General features: G+C 35.6%; 1 protein-coding gene and 1 pseudogene across 1 annotated transcript in view; one reads left to right on the plus strand and one right to left on the minus strand.

Annotated features, from left to right (window-relative positions):
* Nucleotides 1-13,935, minus strand: part of UVRAG (UV radiation resistance associated) — a 274,598-nt gene that overhangs the window by 242,313 nt on the left and 18,350 nt on the right. Inside the window, exons 2-3 of the mRNA XM_019726447.3 lie at nucleotides 6,880-6,997; nucleotides 2,361-2,395 (exon numbers count right to left, since the gene is read on the minus strand). Coding sequence (XP_019582006.3) covers nucleotides 2,361-2,395; nucleotides 6,880-6,997 — 153 coding nt within the window. The remainder of the gene's footprint in view (nucleotides 1-2,360; nucleotides 2,396-6,879; nucleotides 6,998-13,935) is intronic.
* Nucleotides 7,899-8,240, plus strand: LOC109444789 (mitochondrial import inner membrane translocase subunit TIM14 pseudogene; annotated as a pseudogene).

Consider the following 13,935-nt stretch of genomic DNA (forward strand, 5'->3'; position numbering starts at 1 on the left):
GGCAAATATCACAATAGCTAACAAACTGCAAATTCGTAAGTAGGAAGAAACCAACAAATCTGCTTATCCATGGTCCTCCAGAGACAGCAGAAGGGAGGTAACGATGTGCCGTCTCCAGCACATTCTCTGAGGGTTGTTGACTCCTATGGTGCCCAGTGCCCATTAATCTGAACCAGTCACAACGATTTAGCAAAAAGATAAGAAAAATCCTTTCAAAAAGAAACGAAGAAATAAATGAGGTTTATCAAACCTATATTAAGCTATAAAAGAAACAAAAATAGTCCTTGATCAAAATATCACAATCTTAAAGAATATCCTTAAGAGGAAATACCAACAAATCAATATTTAACACAAAACTACCCACTAGGAAAAGTACATTAAGAGCTAAGGAGAGACATAAAGATCTTTGGGCAGATTCCGACCTCCAGTAGCTTTCATCTACTTTGGAGATGAAATGCTCATGAACAATTACAATGCAAGCAAACGTTGTAAGTAGTATACTCAGGAAACAATTACAGTACAAATTGTAAGTCAAAAGAATCTTGGAAGTCTTTTTGCCCAACCCTTTCCTTTGTCTAGAATCCACTGTATAAAACAATATTCAGCCTAACTACACCCGGGATAAAGATGTCACAATTCAGACAGTTCAGAAGCAACTGAAGATAGGGGACAAAGAAGTTGAAGATAGGAGTTAACATTCGAGAGATGACATTTAGAAATATGGATTTGGGAGTCAAGTAAATATCAAGTACATATAATACTAATAATGTAGAATAATCCATTAAAGTGCCACTATAGCATAGAGTCCATTATGACACAAATCCAGACAAAAAAGCAATGGGATAGTGTAAAACCATCCCAACTAGAGTTTTGACTACAGAAAACGGAGTAGATAAATCAAGATGACATTCTACTCTATCTGCGCCATAAACCCCGTTTCCCAGCTCTCACTTGTCTGTAGACTACTTCTGATCCACCTGAGCCAGAAGAGGAAGAAAAACTAATATTTACTCAGTAGCTACTATGTGTCAGGCAGGGTGCTAGTCATATATCACGTAGAACAAGAGCTTTACTGACGATTGGAGCTCCCCAGAGATGGGCTCAAAGAAACTGTCTGGCCTAGGATCCAAATCTATTATGATATTTTAGAGATGATAGAGACAGCTTGATGAAGAGGAAAGCGTAGTAGAAACCTGAAGACAGAAATTCTGGGGACTGAGGTTCTGGTCTCACAGTTGCATGACTGCAAAAATTGTCGAGCCTGTCTGGAGGTCAGTTTCTTAAGATCTACCCTATCCACCTTATAGGTTGTTCTAAGGATCAAAATGGGCTAACATATGTTAATAGGATTCTGCAAATATAGTATATAGCGGATATCCATTCATTCACCTAACAAATACTCACTGAGCATCTATACTATTCTACACTGTAGGATTTCAGTGGTGAACAAGACGGGCAAGGTCCCTGCTCTCATGGAACTTACATTCTGGCAGATGGGAGACAGATAAAAGCACAAACAAGTAGGTGAATAAGAGTTTCCAACAGCGATAAATGCTCTAAAGAAAATAAAACAGGTGACGTGAAAAATAGTGACTAGGGGAAAGGGAAGTACTTTAACCGTAGATGGAAGAGTCATAGAAGGCCCAGCTGAAGTGACATAGCTGAGACCTCAAAGGACACTAGAGCTAAATGAAGAGCTGGGGAAACTAGTGTTCTAGGCATAGGGAACAAGACAAGCTTGGCATGTTCAAAGCACTGAAAAAATGAGGCATACTTGGAACACAATGAGTGAGAAAAAGTATTAGGAGATGAGGTTGAAAAAGTGGGCAGGGGCCAAATCCAGTGTGGTCTTGGACCACAAATAAGATATTGTCGTTACCATAAACCTCTTTCTTTCATCAACATGGCCCAATAAATTGAGCCATTTATGCAAATATCTAGTGTACACATTATCAAAAGTATGACAGTTCCAAATTTCTAACTGAGCAGTGCCATCAAATTCTTAAGACTTACATCAAAGATATCATTTATTACAATGTTTGGTAAGTCAAAAACCTTTACGGTACATAAAAGTGATAAAATTATAAAATTTGAGTTGAAAAAACACCAGTTTTTAACAGAAAAGATACCAGCTCATTCAAGCAAATATTTACCAAGTACCTACTATGTGCCAGGCATGTTTTAAGCACTAGAAATATGGCAATGAACAAATCAGTGAAGATTTAAGCAGTAATTGAGCAGAAGATTTAACTGTAGAAGGATCATACCAAAACTGAACTTGAACTTATTTTATGTCTCAGCATTTTCTGAAACAGTAGTTAAAGGCTCAGTCATATGTACCTGACAGAAAGCAAACTTACCAAGGAATTCTTAATCACTTCACTTCTGTAAAATTCTGGGGATAAAAAGAAAAAGAACAATAAGTGATATGGAAGAAAATAAGTTCATTAACTCTTAATCCTGTAAACTTTTAAACATATGTTCCAATAAAATATTTAAAACATTTTCAAGGAATCTATTCTCTCTATATCTTTATCTGTAAAAAATAAATTTGAAATAAAGATTAAATAAAAGTATTTTAAAGGGGAAAACATTAGTAAAGAAAGGTCAAAACCTGTTAAGATTTAATTTAGTGATGTTTACCTTACTGGCTCCTTTTACTCTAGATTCGAATTTGAGCCCTTAAAACTCCGACTTTCTTCTCCTCTACCCCTAACTCTCTATAACTGATTCTACATGCTCTCCTTTTCTCAAACATCGCTAATGATTATCTACTGCAATATTATGAAATCAATCCTGATCTAGCAACCAGGTAACCAAAGTTCTAGTTCTACCCGTCATTAACATTCTGTCTCTAACATTCTTTAGCCTATTTTCCATTAGACAACTTTAGTAAATTAGACTAATAACAACCATAGGTCCAGTAGGCATAAAAATTTCATAATTCCACAAACCTTCATGTATGTTGTAAATCTTACAAAACATGAAGACACAACCAAAAGAGAAATGTGTCAGAGTCAGGCAGACATTCCAAACAATCCTCCAACATTGCCTCTGCTGCCCCTGCTGAAGTCGCCTCCATGACGCTGTCGCTGTCCCTTGTACCCTTAGGTTGCTAAAGGGTACTATTTCCCAAGTGTGCTGCACATACCACTGGCACTTGAGATGATTTTAGGTGATACAGGGAGAAACTACTTTTTTCTAATATATGGAAATTTATGTCTCATATATTCAATCCACAGTTGTAAGCTCCATAAGACAGCAGTGTTTGTTTTTACAACAGCTGTCTCCCCGGCATGTAAAACTATTCCTGGCACAGGGTAGACAGTAAATTTCTTTTTAGTCAACAAGTTCACAGGTTATGCTTAGACGTAAGTTTAAAAATAATGAACATTAAAAATTTTATTAAGTATGCAGCAGCATAGGTAAAATACAAACATAGTAAAAATTGTTGAAGTGGTCCACTAATACAACTAAAGCTTGGGACTCATCAAGCAGTAAATAAAAAGCAGACCTGGATGTAATAGTCTTATGGGCAAGCTCTTGTGATTAAAGCACTTTTTGACAAACGTACCATCTACCAAACTCTGTGCTTGTCTTCCTTAAAACAACAACAACAACAAAAAATAAGGATAATAATTCTACTCTGCTGAGAGATAGTCACAATGTAATAAATGGGGGGGAAAAAGGTCCTAAGAGAGAATTTACAACAGGATCTAAATTTTTATTTATGTAATAATGTTTCTTAGATGATAGGATTAGACCAGTTTTATTTTTTGCTTAGCAGTTTTCTAATTTTCCTATTTTAAACAATTATTTTAATTGTAATAAAAATTATATGGAATTTTTAGATATTTCAAGTAATGTTATAAATGAACACTCTTTTAAAGATATATATTCTAAGACATTTGAATCTATAGGATAAACTTTCAGAAGTAAAACTGCAAGATAAAAAGAAAAATAGTTTGAATTTTATAGATATTGCCAAATTGTTCTCTAAAAATATTGTACCAATTTACAATCCCACTTATGAAAATACCTATTTCCCCAACACTAAGGAGCCTTAGGTATTATTCTTTTCATTTATTTCACAAATGGCTAACCAATTATTCTAACCATAAATTAACTATATAAATGTATGTGTGTATATATATACATACATATATTCTAATTTATATATGCCATATATAGTTTTAGAAAAAAATGACTAAAAGGGCTAAATAAGTATTTTTTATAACACAAGACTTTGTTCTCTGAAGATTTGATAACTGGTGCTTGATTTAAATTACCTAAAAGGTAGACAGACTCCTACAAGCACTAAAAGATGTCAAAAATGTAAAAAAATAAAAAGACTCATGTATACTTTTCTTAGGAGCTGATGTGAATTCAGCTGAAATAAAATAACTTAGAAATCAGCATTTCAGATATTCCTCCAATAAAAACAAACAAACAAACAAAAAACACTTTCTTTTAAAACTAACAAATGATGCCACTAAACAGGTGGCAGAGGTGGTTTTATGAGAAGAGCCAACTGGCATTCTATCACCATCATCCATCATCGAGGGCCACATAATGATCATGAAATGAGTATTCGTGTCTGTCCATAACATAACGTTATATTACCTAGGTTTAGTAAGGAAAGAGCTTCCTGGTTCCTCCTCTGGGAGTTAAAAGTTATAACTAGCTCAACATATGGGACTGAATGCCAAGGGCTCGCCAGTTAGGGACAGACTCAAAACCACTACCAGACACTGAATTTCCTATCGTCTGTCATCAGCTATTCCCTAATTGTGTTACCGGTCATTTTACTGAAATAACTTCAAGAAACAGTCAATGAAAACTCCTTAGCTCACGATGTAATCTGAGCGAGAAGACAAAAAACAAAAACAAGAACAACAACAAAAAATCCCTTTGCTTTCATCGTATCTCTTAGACAGGTGTTCACGTCATGGTCATCAACCAGTCCCGTGAGTACTCTCTTTTTAGAAACTATTCTTATTATTGTTAACATTACCATTCTAATAATAATTGCTATCATTTACCAAATATCTGAAATGTGCTAAGTACTCTATTAACTACTCTCATAGGAGATAACATTGGAGCAAGGACAGAGAAGTTCTATGAAGATAGCCAAGGACTATCTAATCTAATCTATCTATCTATCTATCTATCTATCTATCTATCTATCTATCTATCTATAGAAACCTATCAAAAATTTAAACTACTTTGGCATTGTCATATGTTGCTACTGATAAAACCAATCTGAGCAGCAGACCAAATGCATTAAGATGTGCAAAAATGCTTATACCCTTTGGACAAATAACGACCAAACTGCTTCATTTTCCTTCTTGAACATTTAGGAAGACAACATTCCCCAGTTCCCTTTTCATCTAAAAAGGATGGTGCAACTCATTTATGGCCAGTGGAATGTGACAGAATAGAGGTGGGCCATTTCCATTTAAAAAAAATAAAATAAATCTCCCTCAAATAATCCCTCTTGCCATGCCAGAGGTCACGTGTTGGTGACAGCAGCATTCCAAAATAGAAGGAGCCTGGACACCTGAGTCACCACATGGAGGACAGCTGCCAAGACAATAGCTGATCAAGAACACCTGCGCTGGACTTTAGGGTAAGAAATGTTGTTATGTTAAACTACTGAAATTTGTGGTATTTGTTATAGTAGCTGGCACTCATCAGTCAGATTAAAACAATTGTTAATAAAATATGCAATGGTTAGAATGAAAAAAATAAGAATGAAATAAAATTATGTGAAAATGGCAGAATTTAGAGTCCTTTTTTCATCCTTAAAAATTATTTTAACACTATTTACATGTGGGGGGGGCTCTACTCTATATAATTTCTGATTGAATTTTTTAACGAACATATGCTGAAATTAAAAAAAGAAAAAAGTTGTCAAACAACTGCTTTAATAACTTTTTTTTAAAGTATAATAGTTAAAACCAAACAGATAAAATGTTATTTGAATTTTTCATCTTTGCCACAGAACAAAATTCAAACAAGTCCTTAGTATCTCTTATTAAAATAATGCTCCTTTTTTTTTCATATAAATAGACTTTTAATAACATCTTACCAAGTGTTATCACCTTATCTCAGTTGAGCCTCATAAAAATCTGTCTTGCTGACTTTATAAGACCTCATTCTCTCCACTTTACAAATGGGAAAAATGAGGTTCCAAAAGCCACGATCTTTATCCAAAATCACACAGTTAGTAAATAGATGAGTTAGAACTAGTATCAATGTATTTTCAATCCCAAACCAATATTCGTATCATTATACCATGCTTCCTCTCTTACACCATCCAACTGGTTATGTCAAAGTGCCTTTCATCCAAAATGTATTCAAAAAATGCTTGTCATTTTGAATCAAACATTTGGTCTACTCTTAGAACTGTCACTTATGGAAGAATCTACATTTCAACACATAAAATTGAATTCAAAGAAACCATGCCATTCCTCTAAAAATGACCTATATCCACAGGAATTACAGACATGAGAAGATACAAACTAGGTCCCAATTTTACTATAATATTAAAGAACTCAAGTACATCTTAAAGAAAAGCAAATTAGTACTGGATACTGGACTCATACATTTTAAATGATAGTTACAGGAATAAAGGTATTAAGAGCTAACATTCATAAAGAAATAATAAACTTATCAATGTAAGCCTTAATTATCTGAAAGAACGGTCCAAATGTCATGTTTAATATATGAGTATATTACAACTGCCCATGAAATATTCTTAGACAGCATGACAATTTAGCTTTCCAGTAAGCATTAATAGCAAGAGGCATCTGTGTTACGAAAGAATAAAAATGAGGTATAACAATCTGTGGGCGGCAAGTACCCAGATTCCCTTACCTTTATATGTCTTTTCAGTATTACACATGTGAAGGGTGAAGTAGGTATCAAGGAGCTGATGGCCATTTCTATTAACAATGTTCCGGGCAGCAATGTTCCGAAGATGTCTAAGACGGCGCTGAAAGATAACCACAAAGAAAGAGGGGCATTCAGCTTTTCCTCCTGTAAGATTTTCTGAAAGTCACAATTCAAAACTGAAAGATAGTAAGTTGTCTCAGTCCTTTATTGGTTGAGCCAGCAACCTTAACCCAGTCTCTTCATGCCTCAGCCCTCCCTCTGTCAAGTAGGAATTATACCTGCCCTCTCTCATTTACAAGGTTACATGTTATTTTCATGCTGTGAGCATGAAAGCATCCTTCAGAAGGATGCTGGTGGACATACAAAGTCCATCTCGTATCAATGGAAAAATCAGCAGTTATTCCATACATACAGCCCTGTTGCTAGTTCAGGCTGGATTCCAGATCATCTGTACAACCAGGAAAATAAGCCAAAGCCAAACTCACTGGTCACTAGTACATCCAGCCAATAACCCAACGGTTGTGAGCTTAAATTAAATTCTCACTTGCCCAGCAGCCAAACAATCTCCATTTCCTAATTAGGCCTCCTTCCCAACAATTTCTCAAACTAGGATGCATGAGTTATTTGGAGTCACAAGTACTAGAAAAGCAAAAGCTCCTTAAGCAACAATAGAAATCAACAAAAATGCAAGATAACTTAAGGGATAGCCAAATCATCTCACACCACATAGAGAAAACGTTGGCAATGCTGAAATCTGAGCACATCAGATTCATTCCCAAAAGCTAGATCCCTGTGTCAAATAATTATTTTCAGAAACTTAAAAATAGAAGCAAAGTGCTCAGTTTTAAAATACAAGTATGGGTGTCTGGATGGTTTGTCCCTGCTAGCGGTGTCCGTGTTGCTTTCTGGTAAAGGCATGGAGTTGGGGACTGCGGCCTTTTGGCTGGGATGAACCCCGCTCTCGGTGGAGGCAGGCGAGCTGAGCTGGAACCACAGCCAGTACAGTGGGAGCAGTTAGAGTGACCATTGCTGCTGCAGGATTTGCAGGTCATTATGTTTTGCAAGCCATGAAGCATGTGGAGCCTCAAGTAAAACAAGTTTTTCAAAGTCAACCAAAATCAGCCTTCAGTAGTGGCTACTACAGAGATGGGTTAGAACCCAAAATGACAAAACAAGTAGCAGCATTAATATCAGGTGTGAGCCCTACTGCCAATAAAGGAAAAATAAGAGATGCTCATCGACGAATTATGCTTTTAAATCATCCAGGCAAGGGAGGATCTCCTTATAAAGCAGCCAAAATAAACGAAGCTAAAGATGTACTGGAAGGTCAAGCTAAAAAATGAAGTAAATGTATGATGAATTTTAAGTTCTTATTCGTTTATGTATATGAGTACAAGCTTTTATAATAAAATGCCTCAAAGCTACAAATATTAAAAATGATTAAGCACAAACTAAAAGCCTTGGTATAAATTTCTTGTTTAAAGTTGAGGATTTTAAATCAGATTATAGAACATTTGGAGATTAATGCTCAATAATTATGGATACATACATACCATTTGAATAGAAATACTGTTCATTACTCATTTAGCAAACAATTTAGTACCTACTTCAAGGCAAAGTAAACATGACAGTCTGTGGGATGGGGAACTGATACACTGGTCATTAACTACAATGTGATGAATATGACGGAATGAATTAGCACAGGTTGTTATAGCAGGGACTCATCTCGTTGGGAGGAAAGACTGTCAGGTACAGAGAACTGGCCCAGCTGCTTGCAACACTGAACTTAAAAGTGAATTGAGCCACAACTTTGCCACAAGAAAATTGATCTAGGTTATGTATATATCACCGATAAAATTCAGATTTCATACATTAAAAACTGATAAAAAAAAAGAAGTTCTGAGTACAGGTCTTGTTTTTAATCAAGAAAGTCTTTACATTGTATTCAGCTAGCCCCTGAAAGAAACTGACCATTTATATAAATTATTTTTTTACATAATCAAAAGTTTTGCATTTGTTATGACCTAATTTAAACACAATAAACTGAAATGCCCTCAGTTATCAAAAAACAAAACAAAACAATACAAAAACACAAGTATGCTTAAAGCTCTCCCCTCTGGCGGAGGCAAGTCCATCTTCAGTTACATGTGCAGTCAACCAGAAAAGTAGTTCTTTCTCTCTGTGCACATACCAACCCAATCTTTTCTCCCAATCCAAAGATTAAGATTCTTTGAGAAAGAAGGTTATTGTCTAATAAATCTGTTTAGCCCTCTAAGTATGAAAAGCCCCAAATGTATTTACAAAAAGTTCGTAGGGCTTACTCTACAAGACTTATTTTTCTACAATCTGCCAATGGTTTCCATTTCACATCCTGGATTACAGCAACTATTTCCTCCTACTATATATTTTTCATTAGCCCTTAGTCAAGATCTTAAATTGACAGGAACCACTAATTGCCTATACACAATAAACACATTTATTTTACTGTAAGATTGCAATCTTGTCCTCTATTCAAAGACCTGAAAATATTACCCAAAGCCTCTACTATAAAGTTCAAACTTCCCAATATTGTTTTCAAAGCCCTGTGCAATCTGACCTCTCCACATCCTGTCCTACTTCCCACTAGATCCTTCCACATACCCAACCCCTTAATCACACGTCACGGCTTAAGATTCCATGAAAAAGATTATGAATGTTCCTAGCTCCATGCTTTTGCTAACGCTAATTCCTCAATCTAGAATACCATTCTCTTTAAGAAGATTCTATTTCCACCTCAAAGTTAAGAGTCCTCCTTCCTGATTCTCTAACTGAAATTAATGGCTCCTTTCTTAGAATAAATAAGAATTTGTTTCTATCTCTACTATATCACTTACTTCATTCAGCCTTGTGTGAATGGTAGTTGTTTACAGTTATTTCCCCTAATCAAGGGAGAATAGACTTGATGACAAATACCATTACCATCACTATACTGTTAGCATTTATTAAATGCTTACTGTGTGCCATGTACTGTGCTAAACACGTCATACATGTGATCTCATTTAATCCTCATAACAATCCTATAAGGTTAGGATTATTCATTATCATTATCCATCTCTTTATCCCGACATTTCTAAGTAACCAAATATAAACAAAGACACAAAACAGTAAATAATAAATTCGAGGGATATCTCAAAAGAAGCAGAAAGTAAACAAAGAGGTTCTATCTATATACAGAGGTGCCAAAAAAATGTCTACACATTTTAAGAAAGGAAAACTGTATTAAAATTATAATACTCAATATATACCAAAAACAAAAGATGAATACAAGTCACGTTTGACTTCTGCAATTACAAGAGGTGCTCAAAGTGGTTACCATCAGCGTCCAGACTGTTCTGATTACGGCAAACTACTGCTTGAGCAACATTGACCAAAGTGTCTACTTATATACATTTTTTTGGCACCCCTGGTATGTATATGTGGGGGTGTGTGTGTGTGTGTGTGTCTCCTATATCTATATATACCTAAGAGATATAATTTGGTCTTTACACTCCTCTACCGTGTTTCTCCGAAAATAAGACCTAGCCGGACCATCAGCTCTAATGTGTCTTTTGGAGCAAAAATTAATATAAGACCCAGTATTATATTATATTATATTATATTATATTATATTATATTATATTATATTATATTATATTAATTATATTATATTATACTGGGTATTATATTGCATTATATTATGCCCGGTCTTATGTTATATTAAAATAAGACCGGGTCTCGTATTAATTTTTGCTCCAAAAGACGCATTAGAGCTGATGATCCGGCTAGGTCTTATTTTCGGGGAAACACAGTATTGCTCCAGAGGACCAAGCAATGACCTTCTCTTACTCAAGAGAATGATTTTGTGACAAATACAATGACAGTGGAACTTACTGCCTTACAAAGCAGTATGCAGGGCTTGGACAGAGACAGAATCTGTAATGAATGCAGATATTGCTGAAGAAATCTTTGTATTATGTATGAAGTTAGCACAACTACCGCCAACACACCTTCTGACTCCAAGCTCCAGGGTTCTAACATCAGCAATGGAGTGTACAAACACTCATCTGGGTGCGTTACCAATGTCTCATTACTATTTCTCAGCTTCCCTCCACCGATGTGGATAAAACAGAACTGACTATATCCAGGCATTTTATAAGAAGGTTTACAAAAAAAACCAAAAACTCTACAAATTAGCCATCTATACTTAAAGCATTCATGTTGGATTGTATGACTTTTTGCCTTTTCCCTTATTTGATTCATTTCAAAGCATTAGGGTAAGTATTCCCATTACACAGTAATTAATTAAAATATAGGTGCCCCCAGAGCTGGAACAGACAAAGGAAATCAACACTTTCTGGGTGAATTACTGATGTCATCCTGGTGAAACGCAGTAAATGTCCTCAAGAGCCCTCTTGTGCCCTCTGTCTTGGCTTCTTCTTTAATAACATTCATCCCAATTTTATCATAAAGCTGCTTTTACTTTTTAAAAATGCTAAACTGTAATAAAATGGAATTTAACTAATAATAATGTGCCAATGTTACGTTTTAATTTTGACAAATGTAAAATGGTAAGATGTTAACATTCGGGGAAACTGAATGAAAGGCATTCTCTGTGTTATCTTGGCAACTTTTCTGTAAATCTAAAATGATTCCAAAATAAAATAAAAATTTTTTTTAAAGTTATTGCCTTTCTCAGAGTTAATAAGAGTGGAAATGGGACAAAAAGAGTGCCAATAAAAAATTTCACAAGCATTACTTAAATAGAACACTTCTCCATTTCCACCATTCACTTCTTTCCTTCAATCTCCCATCTCCGTTCCTCCCCTTCCCCCAAGATTTAATGCAATTAAAAAGAAACACTGGCAGGTTAAACTAGAAACTCGGAAAAATGATTACCTATGGGGGAGAGAACAGGTTGGAGGGAACAGAGATAAAAGCAAGATTTCCCTGATACTTGTTTATGTAGCTTTGACTTCTGTACCATATTTCATGTACTCAGAAAATAAAGTTAAATAAGAAAAAGTTTAAATCAACTAATTCTAGTGCAAAATATAATAGCAATACCAAAAATTACTACCAGTTTTAGGATATATCATCCACCTTTGCCCAAAGTATTACCCTATGATCAAAGGAAGTATGAAAGCACTCAGGGTGACCGAAAGGATCCTCTTTGATTCTCAGTTCCCCAGAAGATCTATACTTGACTAAAACAGTATGTGGTTATACCTAACACGGAAGTACGGTCGGTCGTTCCAGATGTGTGTATCTGCCCCAACTGAAATATAAGTTCTGTAAGGGAAGAGACTTTATTTACAGTTGTAACTCCAACACCTAGATGAGTACCTAGCAAACAGCTGACACACAATAAATGTTTAATTGAATTAATAAATCTCCAGTGAATTAACCGAGTCAAGAAGGTCCTTGTATGACTGAGGCCTTGCAATGGTCCTGAGTGGCCTGGAACCCTTAGTGGATTCTGACAACCGCCCACCAGACAGTGGGAGAAAACAGAGCACTTCAAACATAAGAACTGAAATTAAGATGAAGTCTTAGCACTGCATCTGGACTACAACAAATCCTCAGGACTCAACTATCTTCAAGGGCTCCTGGGTATATAATCTAGGGCTCCTTCATGGCCTGCTGGCACCATCTAGCATAAATACACTGCTCTAGACCTTGTCTAAGTACAATTAAATATCAGACCATCTCTTCAGATGGCCCATTGAAAGATGGTTAAAATCAAATCTGTTCTTATGATCTAAATTGGCTCAAATGTCTCTGAAAAGTAAAAATATTACGTAGTTAAATTATACAGACTTTGGGATTACTCTGTAAGATAACATTCCATGCAGTTTTCTTCACCAGCAATCTCATTAAACTTTCTCAAATGCTCCACACTTTCAGTTATAAAATGTTCTTGGTGTATCATTGCACAACAGTAGCTTTAGGCAGCCAAGGAGTGTACTAATAACACCCACCCCCAAAATTAAAGCTGAATAGATTTTAATTTTTAAATTGGAATGAACATAACTTCAAAATCTTTGAAACTCTACCTACAAAACATTCTATACAAAGCTTAAAAACATTCCCTAACATAAAAAATTAAAACCGCCTATTCACCTTTGATTTGGAGGATGGAAAGATGCAATTAAAGCACAACTCTGCTACTTGAAATGTTGGCAGTGGGCAAGACCAGTATCGCCCTAAATTCCTTAACTTTTTAACAAATCTTTCAAGAATAAATTCTAAAACAAGACTTAGGTGGCATGCACTGTATATTTGTAATATTTGCTTTAGTAAAATATATATGTATATGAATTACTCATCAGTATGATTGTAAACGGGTGCCACTAAGGAACCTAAAATGGTTGTTTCTCGTCAACATCACTAATGTTCTTAGAAAACGGCTTTAAAACCTAATAGTACTCAAGGAAATTTTGTTTTGATTTTGTATTTCTTGTTTGTTTTGTCTTGCCCAGCATCTATATGGTTAAAAACATGGATTTTCCTTTGTAGAACCACACCCCCCTACTAATGTATACTTCCTACAGAACTAACTCCACCTCCAACTCCAATGATGGTCATATGACTCAGGCCAGGGCATCCCTGACCATGACATATGATTCCAACAGGGTCCATGAGAGTCCAAGAAATTGTATTAAACTATTGAGAGTTCCTTTATTTTTTCCTCCTAGTCCTGAACCTGGGAGGACATAGGGCTGGAGAATCTGGCAGCCATCTTTCCATCACAGTGAAACCTGAAAATGAAACCAACAAGAGAACGGAAACAAGAGACGTGGGATTCAGGTCCTGCCAACAGAAGTTAAGTATCTGGATCAAACCATACCAAAATGAGAACTATAACCAAGATCACTGCAGCAGAGTGAAATGCGGGTCTCTCCTTGACTCCATTTTGTTCAAGCCTACTTTGTCAAGGTCTTCAGGCTAGTAGCTTCTAACCACTAGAGGAATTGTGCTGGTGGCTAGAGTTTTACAAAGAAAGCCCCTCCCATTTCCCCT

Source organism: Rhinolophus sinicus, chromosome 14 (assembly GCF_057876585.1).
Source record: "Rhinolophus sinicus isolate RSI-liver-muscle chromosome 14, RSI-T2T, whole genome shotgun sequence".
NCBI classification, from domain to species: domain Eukaryota; kingdom Metazoa; phylum Chordata; class Mammalia; order Chiroptera; family Rhinolophidae; genus Rhinolophus; species Rhinolophus sinicus.